This window comes from Gorilla gorilla, chromosome 1 (genome assembly GCF_029281585.2).
Source record: "Gorilla gorilla gorilla isolate KB3781 chromosome 1, NHGRI_mGorGor1-v2.1_pri, whole genome shotgun sequence".
NCBI lineage: Eukaryota > Metazoa > Chordata > Mammalia > Primates > Hominidae > Gorilla > Gorilla gorilla.
The window spans coordinates 116006405-116019078 of NC_073224.2; the positions used below are offsets into that span (position 1 = coordinate 116006405).

General features: G+C 41.7%; 1 protein-coding gene across 4 annotated transcripts in view; it reads left to right on the forward strand.

Annotated features, from left to right (window-relative positions):
* Positions 1 to 2397: 2397 nt before the first annotated feature.
* The window catches only part of GPR89A (G protein-coupled receptor 89A), a 46029-nt gene continuing 35752 nt past the window's right edge, over positions 2398 to 12674 (forward strand). The window contains exons 1-3 of one of the 4 annotated variants that reach the window (XM_063697846.1): positions 2398 to 2578; positions 6612 to 6654; positions 10630 to 10687. Coding sequence is in view for 2 of the 4 variants with exons in the window: in XM_063697782.1 (XP_063553852.1) it covers positions 2537 to 2578 (42 nt within the window). In the remaining 2 variants the exon portion in view is untranslated. Of the gene's footprint in view, positions 2579 to 6608; positions 6655 to 10629; positions 10688 to 12674 lie in introns of those variants that run through there. The other 3 variants (XM_063697834.1, XM_063697782.1, XM_063697820.1) reach the window with 3 other exon arrangements.

Below are 12674 nucleotides of genomic sequence, written 5' to 3' on the forward strand. Positions count from 1 at the left end.
GTGTTTCCCAGGGATCTAATGTTAGTGTCAACTCCTGGGCCCAGTCCTTTTCATTAATTTGGAGGAAGGGGGTGAAGTAGTTAGCTGTCAGTATGTGGATGGTGCTGGGAAGTGTGAGAGTACCGTAGGTATGAACACTGCAGTTGCTATGAAAAAGGACAGTAAAGTGGTGTGAGCAAACACTCATCCAAAGGACACAGACTGATCATCTTGTCAGTCGACTCTTTGTAGCACATCTATGGGACTGGCTGTCAGTCTCTGGATGAGTGGCAAACAATGGCTATTAGTTATGAACATGACATATTTTGAAAAGCTCCCTTGGAAAAAGCACAAACTGGGGACTCAGAGCCCAGATGGTGTGACTGTCCATGGAGGCAGAACCAAAAGATCCCACTATTCTAAGAGGATGGCAGCAGCTAGAGTGGATCAGGAGAATATTACCAGCGGTAGAGATGGGAGGACAAGCCATTTTAGTGTCAGAGTCCACCACCAGCAGTAGAGACTTGCTTTGAAAGGAGAGTCAATTGGATACTAAATGCAGTGCGAAGGTTTCTAAAGACGTTCCTCAATCAAAATCAGGGGATAAAGCAGTCGCTTGAATCACCTAGGCCTGTCCTTTACCTGGACACAAGTGGTACAGTAAGGAGAATTCTGAATAGTGTCACCCAAAGCTTTGCATAGGCCTTAGGCCAGCAGGTATTGCACACCTTTCTCTGCTATTCCTCGTTACTGATATTCTGATCCCCACTGTGCACCCCAGTAAGCCACCAAGGTAAACTGCTTGCCTTGATAGTCTCTTTCAGCACTCTGCACTCTACACACTCTTGAATGTCAGTTAGGTGCTGTTATGTGGGAATCTACCTGCTTACCTAATAGATATAGCCTGGACACAAAGTTCTCTGGTTTATGACACTCCCATTGTACAGCTGCCTCCCACAGCTCCTTGAAATTCTGGATCAGGGATTGGACATCTGACAGGTAGTTTTGACTGCTTGGTATCACAGAGTTCAATCCAACAAAAGGAAGACATGTTCCCTTGTGTGTAATGAATCTGCAGGTCACTTATTCAAACTATAGTAGTCTGAACTCAGATGCTGGATGTCAGGTCCCCTCAGGATTGTCTTCCTGCGTCTTGACTGCAGCCACTCCTACACAGGGTGATTTCCTGGGCTGAAGCCAGTTTGCAGGACTATGAGACTATATAGACTACAAAGCCTAGCTAGGCCCCAGGTCGGCGGCAGAGTAAGCCCCACAGCAATGCATTAAGCCTTCATGAAATGAGTGTTGAATGAATGAGGTAGTGATTCAGTGTATATTTGATCCACTGCAACAGGTGGGAAGGGGGCAGAGGCAGCTACTTCCTAAAATAACCCTTCTTCAGACTCTTAAAGAACTGATCCTTGTTTTGAATTAAAATCTATCTTCATTTAACTTCCAGTCCTTTGCCCTACAGATAATTCATAGCGCCACATCAGTTCTACCCATTCTTTCACATGAAGACAGATGTCATGTTCTGAGTCATCTTTCTTCGCCTCCTTCCAGCAGCCCTTATCTGGTGGCTCACATTTGAGCGAGCTCCAATATGTCTCTGTATAATCTCTCTCTTCTTTTTTCTTTTCTTTTTTTTTTTTTTTGAGATGGAGTTTCGCTCTTGTTGCCCAGGCTGGAGTGCAATGGCGCGATCTCGGCTCACCGCAACCTCCCCTCCCGGGTTCAAGCGATTCTCCTGCCTCAGCCTCCCTAGTAGCTGGGATTACAGGCATGCACCACCACGCCCGGCTAATTTTGTATTTTTAGTAGAGACAGGGTTTCTCCATGCTTGTCAGGCTGGTTTTGAACTTGCGACCTCAGGTGATCCACCCGCCTTGGTCTCCCCAGGTGCAGGGATTACAGGCGTGAGCCGGCCCGCCTGTAAAATCTCTTCAAAGTGTGGTACATGGAGTGCAGTACTCCACCTGTGGCCTGACTGATATGCAGTACAATAGTATCACTAAATTGCTACAGACAGTGTGCTTTTCATTGTTGTCACAGAAATGTATTTGGTTAGTTATATTTGTTAATATCTCATCTGACTTTCCAGTCTTCCCTCACTTTGTACAGTCATATTTGCCGAGTCAAGTAAAAGTTATGACATTTAGGACACAATGCCCGACTTACTATAATTACCATTATTATCTTATGATCATTACAAAACAGAATTACCACTTAGCTCTCAGGCCCTACCTCCTTCAGCCTCAGAAACGTTAACGCTACCTTGCATTGCTGCTTTTAGCACCGCCCCTAATAAGCCCCGCCCCTGGGGCCTCCGTGGCGGGAGCCTAGCGTCCGCCCCACCCACCCCGAGCCCGAGGCGGGGCTGTGGATGTAGCCGCTGATTGGCTGACTGGGGCGCAGCTTGATGGCGTCGGGCTGGAGAGCCGCAGTCTCGGCTGCAGCACCTGGGAGAAGGCAGACCGTGTGAGGGGGCCTGTGGCCCCAGCATGCTGTGGCCTCGGGGAGTGGGAAGTGGAGGCAGGAGCCTTCCTTACACTTCGCCATGAGTTTCCTGATCGACTCCAGCATCATGATTACCTCCCAGGTGAGTCACCGCCTCCCGCCCCGACACCCGTCCGCCTCCCTTTACCGAATCCCCCTCTCCGGTCCTCCGCGGTGCGGGCTGGTCCGGGGTCTCGTTCCTCTCTTACGCGGCCTGCGCCAGTCACTCTGGCACCCAGAGAGGGTGTGCGATTTGCTGCGGCCGGTTCCCTCAGCCCCGGCTGTCAGGAGGCTGGCCTGCGGCCGTCCGCGTCCCCACCCGGCATCCATCCCCGGAATTTCGGTCCACTTTTGGAAGCGGTCCGCCGACCTCCAGGCTAAGAGCCGGCGCCGCCAGCTAAGGCGGCGGTTCTAGGAGCTCCTTGAAGCTTCCGGGCTGCGCCACTGATCCTGGACTGCGGAAGCCTGTGTGGTTCTGGGCGCGGGGTGTGCGACGCGCCAATACTGGATACTGAGGACACGTCAGTGCAGGCTTTGCTGTTAGATGTCAAATCCTGAATCCGGGTGTGGAGAAATTTGCTGCTTCAAAGTATCAGTATAAGATAATACCTATGCTTGAAAGTATAAGGTTTCGTTTTTGCACTGACACCTCGTCCTTTATCCTCTGCTTAGTTACCCACCTTTTCCGGATGTTTTTCTGACCCTCATTTCTTCTCCATTGGCCACCTTCATTTGTTTGTACAGTCAACAAACATTTATAGGCCATTATATAAAGCTCTGAGCGTAAAAACGTGTAAGACACTGTCTCTGCTCAATAAAAGTTTCGTCTAGTTAGCCTCTTGCTTTTACCATGTAATCCATTGTTAATTATTGTTTCTTCCTAGCATTCATCATAGCACTGGCATCATTTATGTGTGTGTTTCTGATTTTGTTTTTTGAGATCCTGCCTTGTTCATAGCTGTATCCCCACTTCCAAGTGCAGGCATTCAATAAATAATTGTTGGCCAATATTTGTGAAGCTCAGACTGCCTGTTGACCTTCTTCCCCTCATCTTTCCAATAAAGATTTTGTGTGTGTGTGGTTGTTTTTACTTGTTCTTTCTCTCAAACGGCAAATAACAGAAACAGTTACCTTTTGGGGCTTAAAGTGAACTAAATTTGTGTTCTTTGATTCAGTTTTTGTATTGCTTCATCCTAATACTCGTCTCCGTAGACCGGAGCATTGTCCTTTTCTTTTCAAAAACTTGTTTACAATATTTAAGAAAATAAGAAAGAAGGAAAAGCCATCCATAATCCTACCACTCTAATGCAATAGTTTTTTCATTTTTAAAATTTACCACCTTTTCTATAGTTTTCATAAGTATCGTTTTTATTGGCTGCATAGTATTCAAATGTATTAATGTAAAAAAACCTAGACATGTAACTCTTCTGCTTAAAACCTTTCTAAGACTACCCAGTGCCCTTGGTGACAACTCAGGGTTATTTTTAGCCTTAGTACCAATTTAAGAAAAATAACAATATTTAATTAGCTTTTCTTTTCACTTAGAATAAAGATAAGAATGTCAGTAGAAAATTGGCTTTGCATTGCAGCCTCTACGATTTTTAGCATGGATATAATTGATACGTTGAACCAAGGAAGTGGCTTTCTAATTTTGTATGCCTTATTATCATAGACTTTCACTTCACACATGCATCCACATGCAGTAATTAATTGTTAAACCTGCTCTTTACAAATGTGGAAGAAAGACCCAAAGATTCCTTTGCATGGAATGTTCTCTGTTCAGATATTTATGTGGCTACTTTATCATCCTTTCAGTAGTAATAAAAATGTCGCTTTAGGAAGGTTTTACCTGACACCCTGCCCACAACCAAAGTAGCTTTCCATTTCGGCTGCCTTCTTCCTCATTTCCATGTTTTATTTTCTCCTTGGCATTTATTACTATGGTTCATTTGTATATTCATGTGTTTGTTATCTGTCCATGAAGTCTAAGATACTGTCTGTCTTGTTCTCTCCTGTATTCACCAGCATCTAGATCAGTTGCAGGCACATAGTAGAGTTGTAGTGAATATTTGTTTAATAAAAAGCACCTCTCTAGAGAGGTGTGGTTACCTTGGAAACACCACCATTACCCCCTGCGCCCCTCCCCACTCATTTTTTCTGTTTTGTATTAACTGAAAGGTTTATTTGAAATGAAATCTGGAATCAGAGGTCACGTATTGAATCTTGCTCACCACGGCACAGGATGAAGTTCAAACTCCTTTACATGGCTTTTCAGGTCCCTTATTGATGGGACCCTGGCTCTTCTCTCTTCAGCTGTGGCTCCAATTTATTCTTTAGACTTCCTGAACTTCTTTTAGTTCCCTAACCTGGCCATGCTATGGTGCCTCCAGATTTCCACACAGTGTGTTTTCTCTTTCTGGGCCTTTTCCTCATATCCCTCCCTTTCTTTAAGCCTTCAGATCTCAAGTTGAACATCCAAGAAGCTTCCCCTAGACTGGACTAGATGTCCCTATACCTACTGCCATAGTACCCTTCACCTACTTCCCCTGTAACAATACTACCACATTGTTTTGTAATTACTTGTTTATCTCCTCCGTAGATTATAAACTCCTTGAGAGTAGCATTCATGCTCTCATTTGCCATTCTATCCCTTGGACCTGGCACATATTAGGCACTAATAAATATTTGTTAAATGATTAAAAGGGTGAATAAATGATCCAAGAAAGGTGTCTTTTATAGTTAATTCTTTAATAACTATCCTGCTGATGGCCATCTTTTTTTTTAACAGTAGCTAATTTTCAACCCAGAAGTCACTTTTTTAAAAGCAACTGTTAACTAACTCATGTTTTGAGCCCTCTATACCATCATAAGACTTATCAGTTCCAGAGTACACTCTTAAGTCCTAAGGTCAAGACTCTGTGCAATTCTGAAAGTATTAAGTCTTATTTTTAATAAGAAGCTATGCGCCTTCCATTTTATTTGCAAAGCTATTTGAAATTGCATTTTGCTTCTGCTTTCTTTTGGATCCTCTATAATCTTGCCAGAATTTGTGTTTACTTGGATGTAAATGAATTCTCCAGCTACTTGTGTGTGTGTGTGTGTAGTTTAAGTCTTTTTTTTTTTTCAACTTTTATTTTATTTTAGATTTGGTCCTTGTGCTGGGTATATTGTGGGAGCTGAGGTTTGGGGTACAAATGATCTGGTCACCCAGGTACTGAGCGTAGTACTCAATAATTAGTTTTTCAACCCTTCCCCCTTCTCCCCTCCCCTGCCCCCAAGTAGTCTCCAGTTTCTGTTTTTGCCATCTTTATGTTGGTGAGTACCCAATATTTAGCTCCCACTTAGAAGTGAGAACATGTGGTATTTGGTTTTCTGTTCTTGCGTTAATTTGCTTAGGATGATGGCCTCTAGCTGCATCTATGTTGCTGCAAAGGACATAATTTTGTTCTGAAAGTCTTTTTAAGCTTTCTTTGTCAATGTGAAAGGAGGCCACAATGAAATATTAAAGGTATATATCTGTTTTGCTTTTCTTCCATTCCCCTCCCCACCATATAAACTTAAAATTTTTGCTTGTTTTCTCTTCCTTATCTAAAGTTCCATTTCATGGCAATCTTGGTGATTTTTTTTTAATCATCCATTTCCACTATACATACCACCCTCAGTCCTAACTGCCCAACTTCTCTGTCTTCAGTCGTGGCTTCATAAGTCATATAAATATGGTGTCTAAACTCTGAATTTACATCTGTCTCCACCGGTAAATATTTATAATAGCCAAAGGATATCCTGGACATTTTCTCCTAATCTGTTTGACCCTTTCCTTTTCTGCTTGATCTAGATGCTTGGATCCAACTTACTTTCTTACACCCTCTTGTTCGTTTACCTTCATGTATATAGAAGTCCACACTTGGATCACTGCTATAGTTTGTTTACTACTAATACAGAGGCCTGAAGGCTACTATAGAAAATCACATAGCTGTGTAGTTTGCCAACGCCGGGAGTTTAACCCTCAGCTCACTGAATTATTCCTTTTCTTGACCTTAATCAGCTACTTGTTTCATTCCCCTCAAAGTTTCTCTGAATCTTTGTCACTCTCCTCAAAGCTCCCTTTTCTAACTCACCTCTCTTACTCTTAGCAGATAACCTTGCCTCGTACTTACTCAACAAAAGTGAAGCCAAAAGGTATGATCTCCTACTATGAATACTTTCTGCATTTTAATCTAAAAGGTTATCTGTGTTCACAACCATTCTTACCTCCTTTCCTCCCATTTCAGAAAACGGGGTTCCCCTACTCAGGTTTAAAGCCATTCTACCTACCTTTGATCTTAGAGTAGCGTACTTTGAAGTGGTTAAAAGCACAGATTTTCTAAACAGACAGACTCAATAAGAGCTGAAAAAATAATATTTTTAAAAAAGCACAGATTTTGGAGTCAAACAAGCTTGAGTTCAATCTTGATTCTGACACTTACTATAAATTGATTAACTTCTGTAAACCTCATCTTTCTCTGTGAAAATAGGATAATCAAACCACTGTACTGAGTTTTTAATTATTTTTATAAGATTATAATGCTAAGTACTACTTAGAGAGCCTGGAGTATAGTAAATGCTCAATAAAAGTTACCTAATAATATTAATAATAGTATTATCAGTTCATCCTCTAGTATTCCACCATCCTTCTCATCTTTTTCTCCGTACTTGACTGCTTTCTTTCCCCTTGGCCAATAAACTTTCCCTTTATTCCACATTCTTCTCTAGCCTATTATCTAATGTTTTCTTTTTTTCTCATTCCTGGCTCTCCCTAGAGTAATTTGCATTTACTGTCCCCACTGCTTTAGCTCCCATTCATTCTGACCTGCTACACTCTGGTTCCTGCCTCTACCTCACCATTCAAAATTGTTTTCCTTATCCTCTAGTGTTTTCTTCTTGGCACATTGCTCTCCTTACTCTAGATACTATTCCCAGGTGATCTCATGTACTTTGGTGGTTTCAGCTCATAGGTATATCTTAGACCTGCCTTCACAATCTGTCTTTTATTCCAGATACTTGCTGGATATCTTGACCCATCTTGCTGGCTGTCCCTCAGGCCCTTAGTGTGTTCAAAAATGAGCTCATCATTTTCCCCATCCTCTGCCCCCTTTCCTAAACCTCTTCTTTCTCCAGTATTCTTTATATAAATTGGGTAGCTTCACTCTTCATCCTGTATTCCAAACTAGTCATCCTTGACTTCTGCCTGTTGATTTTACCTTCTAAATAGTTCTCAAATCTGTTTTCTCCTCTTCTGTCACCAAATGTCTTAATTCAGGGCTTTATCATCTTTCATCTGAATTCCCATAACACATTTCTATAATGTTTCTCTTTCTACACTGTTGTTTCCTTCAAGTGTGTCTTCCACACAGCCACCATACTGCTCTATATAATATAAAACAAATCAGACCATGCCATTTCCCTGCTTAAATAACCCTCACCATGTACAGACTATAATCTAAGCTCCTTAGGGTGGCCTTCAAAGCTCTCAGTGATTGGACATCCACTCCTCCTGTCTAGCCTCATTTTTAACCTCTTCCTTTTTTGAATTTCATCTTCTAGCAGCACCAAACCATGTGTAGTTCCCAGCATATACCATGCTATTCACTCTGTGCCTTTACTCATGCCCTTTGCTATCTGGAAAGCCCTGTCCTCCTACCCCTACCACCTGTTTTTACCCTACCTGATTCGTTTTTTGTTTGTTTGTTTTGTTTTGAGACAGGGTTTCACTCTGTCACTGGAATGCAGTGACATGCTCACAGCTCACTATAACGTCTACCTGCCAGGCTCAAGTGGCCCTTCCACTTCAGCCTCCCCATAAGCTGGAACTACAGGCATGCACCACCATACCTAGCTAATTTTTGTATTTTTTGTAGAGATGGGGTTTCACCACGTTGCCCAAGCTGGTCTCGAACTCCTGGGCTCAAGCGATCTACCCAAAGTGCTGGGATTACAGACGTGAGCCACCATGTCCAGCCTCCCTACTTGATTCTTATTCATCCTTTGAGAGGATGGTTTTTATGTTAGGGGTGGTGGAAACCTTTGACTGTGTGATGAATACCTTGAAACCACTCTAGAAAAATGCACATAACCCCAAAATGTGCATACAATATCAGGTTTTAACCCCAAATTAAAACTTCCTTCGGCTCGGGCATTATCTTCTCCAGAAAATCTGTCCTAACCCCCTACAGATTGGTTTGGTCTCCCTCTTTCATATTGTTTTACAATATCATGTATGTATTTCTATCATTGCACATCCATATTATGTTATAATTATTTATGTACTGTCTTCACTATATTGTGAGCTCCTAGAGGGTAGTAACCATCCTATTCATCTTTGTATCCTCAGCACTTAGCATAGCACATAGGAGTTATTACAGAAAATTTAAGATTGAATGCTGAAGAATAAACCATCTTTTATGTAGACCACTTAGCCATTCAGCAAGCACTTATGGAGAGCCTGCTACGTACCAGGCTTTGTGCTGGATGCCAAGGATACAAAGATTACAAGACAAACATGGTTTTTGTCCTCATAGAGCTTATAATCTAATGTCAAAAAATATTTGAATCACACATTACAAAACTGTATGGTAAGCACTTTGATGAGGGAAGTACAATGTAAAACAGGATTATATAAAAAGAGCAATTTATCTGCATTTGGGAGGGCAAAGAGGGCCTTCCAGGGGGAGTAAACAGCATAACTGGGAGAGGGCTAGAGAGAAGTTCCTTTCAGAGGACATCTACACAGGTCTCGACGTGAAAGAATATGGATCTAAAGAACCAAAGAAGTTCCAGGGGGCTGAACACATGAGTTTGCTAGGCAGCAGGGGCATGATAAGAAGCTAAAGTAGTCTGTGCTAAACTACTGAGTTTACACTTGCTCAGTAAAGTAGTCCCTAGAAAGACATAAAATCATTTTATTCATAAAGGTCCTAGCCAGTTTAAGAAGAAAAGAGTAGTTGTGTCAATGTGTATGTATAGAAAGTTCTGTTTACTACAGACCAGCTTTGTCAGCTGTCATGTGGCTACGGTCTCTGCCAGTTTGAAACAAAACTGACGAAAGAGGGATCCTGCAACCTCTCGGCTTTACACTGAGATGAAAACCACTTTTATGTAGATTAGGCAGGATGGTGGAGAAGCTAAGAAAACTCTCTGAAGGAAACAGATATAAAAAATATTAGGCTTTCTACTACTCCTCTAATTTTGGTCTCAACTCCTCTCCCCTGAAGTTTTTATTTTTTAAATTAATTTATTTTTATTTATTTTTTGAGACAGGGTCTCACTCTGTTGCCCAGGCTGGAGCGCAGTGGTGCAATCATGGCTCACTGCAGCCTCAACTTCCTAGGCTCAGGTGATCTTCCCACCTCAGCCTCCCAGGTGGCTGGGACTACAGGCACACCCCACCACCCCCAGCTAATTTTTATGTGTGTGTGTTTTTTGTAGAGATGGATTTTCACCATGTTGGCCAGGCTGGTATTATTTTTAAATACTTGCAATCAGGGATCATCCATAAGAAGCAAGTCTCACTCTGACACCTTTTCTTTTTTTTTCGAGACCTAGTCTCACTCTATCACCCAGGCTGGAATGCAGTGGCATGATATTGGCTCTCTGCAACCTCTGCCTCCCAGATTCAAGCGATTCTCATGCCTCAGCCTTTGGAGTAGCTGGGAATACAGGTGCCCACACCCAGCTAATTTTTGTATTTTCAGTAGAGACGGGGCTCTGCCATGTTGGCCAGACTGGTCTTGAACTCCTGGCTTCAGGTGATCTGCCCACCTTGTCCTCCCAAAGTGCTGGGATTACAAGTGTGAGGCACCGCGCCTGGCCACTGACTCCTTTTCTATTTGCAAACTTCTCTGGCTCATATAATGATTATCATAAGATTATGTACTTCCATTTTTGTCTTAAAGCATACTCTGTAACATGGATAACTTCAAAAATCCAAGGGCATTTAAAAATTTATTTCCAATGTCATGAGCTTTAATAAGTAGGTCTTATAAGAGTGGATCTTGTCTTTAATCCCTGAAATAAGTTAACCGTCTAGTTAGCCGACCTTTTTATCATAAAAGAGTTTCTATAAAACATTTCTCAAAAGAAAATATGTATTGACATTCTATCTTCTTTCTCCTCCAGATACTATTTTTTGGATTTGGGTGGCTTTTCTTCATGCGCCAATTGTTTAGACTATGAGGTGAGAAGAAATCATTTTGTCATACTTACATTATATGAATTTAGATTGACAAGAAAAATGTCTCCATTAAAGAAACATTATGTTCATTTCCAAGATAGGAAGCTTTTACCAAATAAGTACTATATAACTATTAGATTGGAGAATATAAGTAGACTTAATTGATTTAAAAGGGGGGAAAAAAGGCAAATCAAATATAGCCCAGAAGTTAGGAGCAAGGATTATGTCTTAGTCATATCAGGATATGTACCAATAGCAAATAGTTATTCTGTAGGAGAGAATTTAATTCATAATGTCTCACAAATGTTCCCTTTCATTTGTCTATCTGGCCCTGAATTGCAAACCTTATATTATAAGTTAATACCAAAATCCCAAGGCTATCAGGGGAACCAGTCCCCAATATTTCAACATAGGTTCTTTCTGCTTTCCTTAAGTGTCGGCCAGTCTGAGAAATAAAGAGAAAGAGTACAAAGAGAGAAATTTTACAGCTCGGCCTCCAGGAGTGCCATCACATATTGGTAGAACCGTGATGGTGACTCCGAGCCACAAAACCAGCAAGTTTTTATTAGGGATTTCAAAAGGGGAGGGAGTGTACGAATAGGGAGTGGGTCACAGAGATCACATGCTGTAAAGGGCAGTAAAATCACAAAGCAGAGGCAAAAATTAGAATTACTGATGAGGGTCTGTGTCCCACTGTGCACACATTGTCTTTTTAAACATTTTAACAGGAAATAGGGTTCGAGAGCAGACAACCAGTCTGACTAGAATTTACCAGGCTGGAATTTCCCAATCCTAGTAAGTCTGAGGGCACTGTAGGAGACCAGGGTGTATTTCAGTCCTATCTCAACCGCATAAGACAGACACTCCCAGAGCGGCCATTCATAGACCTCCCTCCCAGAATGCATTCCTTCCCCAGGGTTATTCCTTGCTGGAAAAAGAATTCAGCAGTATTTCTCCTACTCACTTTCTGCAAGAAGAAGAATATGACTCTATTCTGCCCAACCCTGCAAGCAGTCAGACCTTATGGTTATCTTTCCGTGTTCCCTGAAAACTGCTGTTATTCTGTTCTTTTTCAGGGTGCACTAATTTCATATTGTTCAAACACACATGTTTTGCAAACAATTTGTACAGTTAACGCAATCATCACAGGGTACTGAGGTGACATACATCCTCAGTTTACAAAGATGACGGGATTAAGAGATTAAAGTAAGACAGGCATAAGAAATTTAAAAAGTATTAATTTGGGGAACTAATAAATGTCCATGAAATCTTCACAATTTATGTTCAGAGATTGCAGTAAAGACAGGCATAAGAAATTATAAAAGTATTAATTTTGGGAACTAATAAATGTCCATGAAACAATTTATGTTCTTCTGCCGCGGCTTCAGCCAGTCCCTCCATTCGGGGTCCCTGACTTCCCGCAACACAAGGCTGCTGTTGTTTTTATCTTAAGCTTTGGATTCAGAAGATCACCACCCTAGACTCGACATTTCCTAGTTAGTTCTCCTAATTAGTAATAAGATCAGTGGTTATAGTCTACATTTGGGTCATTTCTAGGATATTCTCCATTAAACTTTCCCAGGGAGTTTATTGTCTGAAAGAGCCTGGGATTCTGGAGATTTTCTTCTGCCCAATACTTTAAGACCTCCCAAGGAAGGTTCCAGAACTGATCCAGGATCTGCAGAGTGTTGAAGAACCCCTTTAAACATTAACCATTATATACGAATCTGTCAGTTTTTTGTCAGTATGCATCAGGAATTCTAAGTGCTACCTATGACCCTGTCACTTCATCTTCTTGTCCTCAAAATTCTTCATCCACAGGAGGATGCTGGTAATAGTGACTCAAGATTCAGAAGTGCCACCTATATTGATCTTTTTCTTTAGCTCCAGGCAAGTTGCTGTTGTGGCCCTACTTCCAATGACTTGAGAATTTCCTCAAAATAAGTTTTCTGACTTGTAACCAGAAGGAGGTTATCAGTTCAGTTTTTAA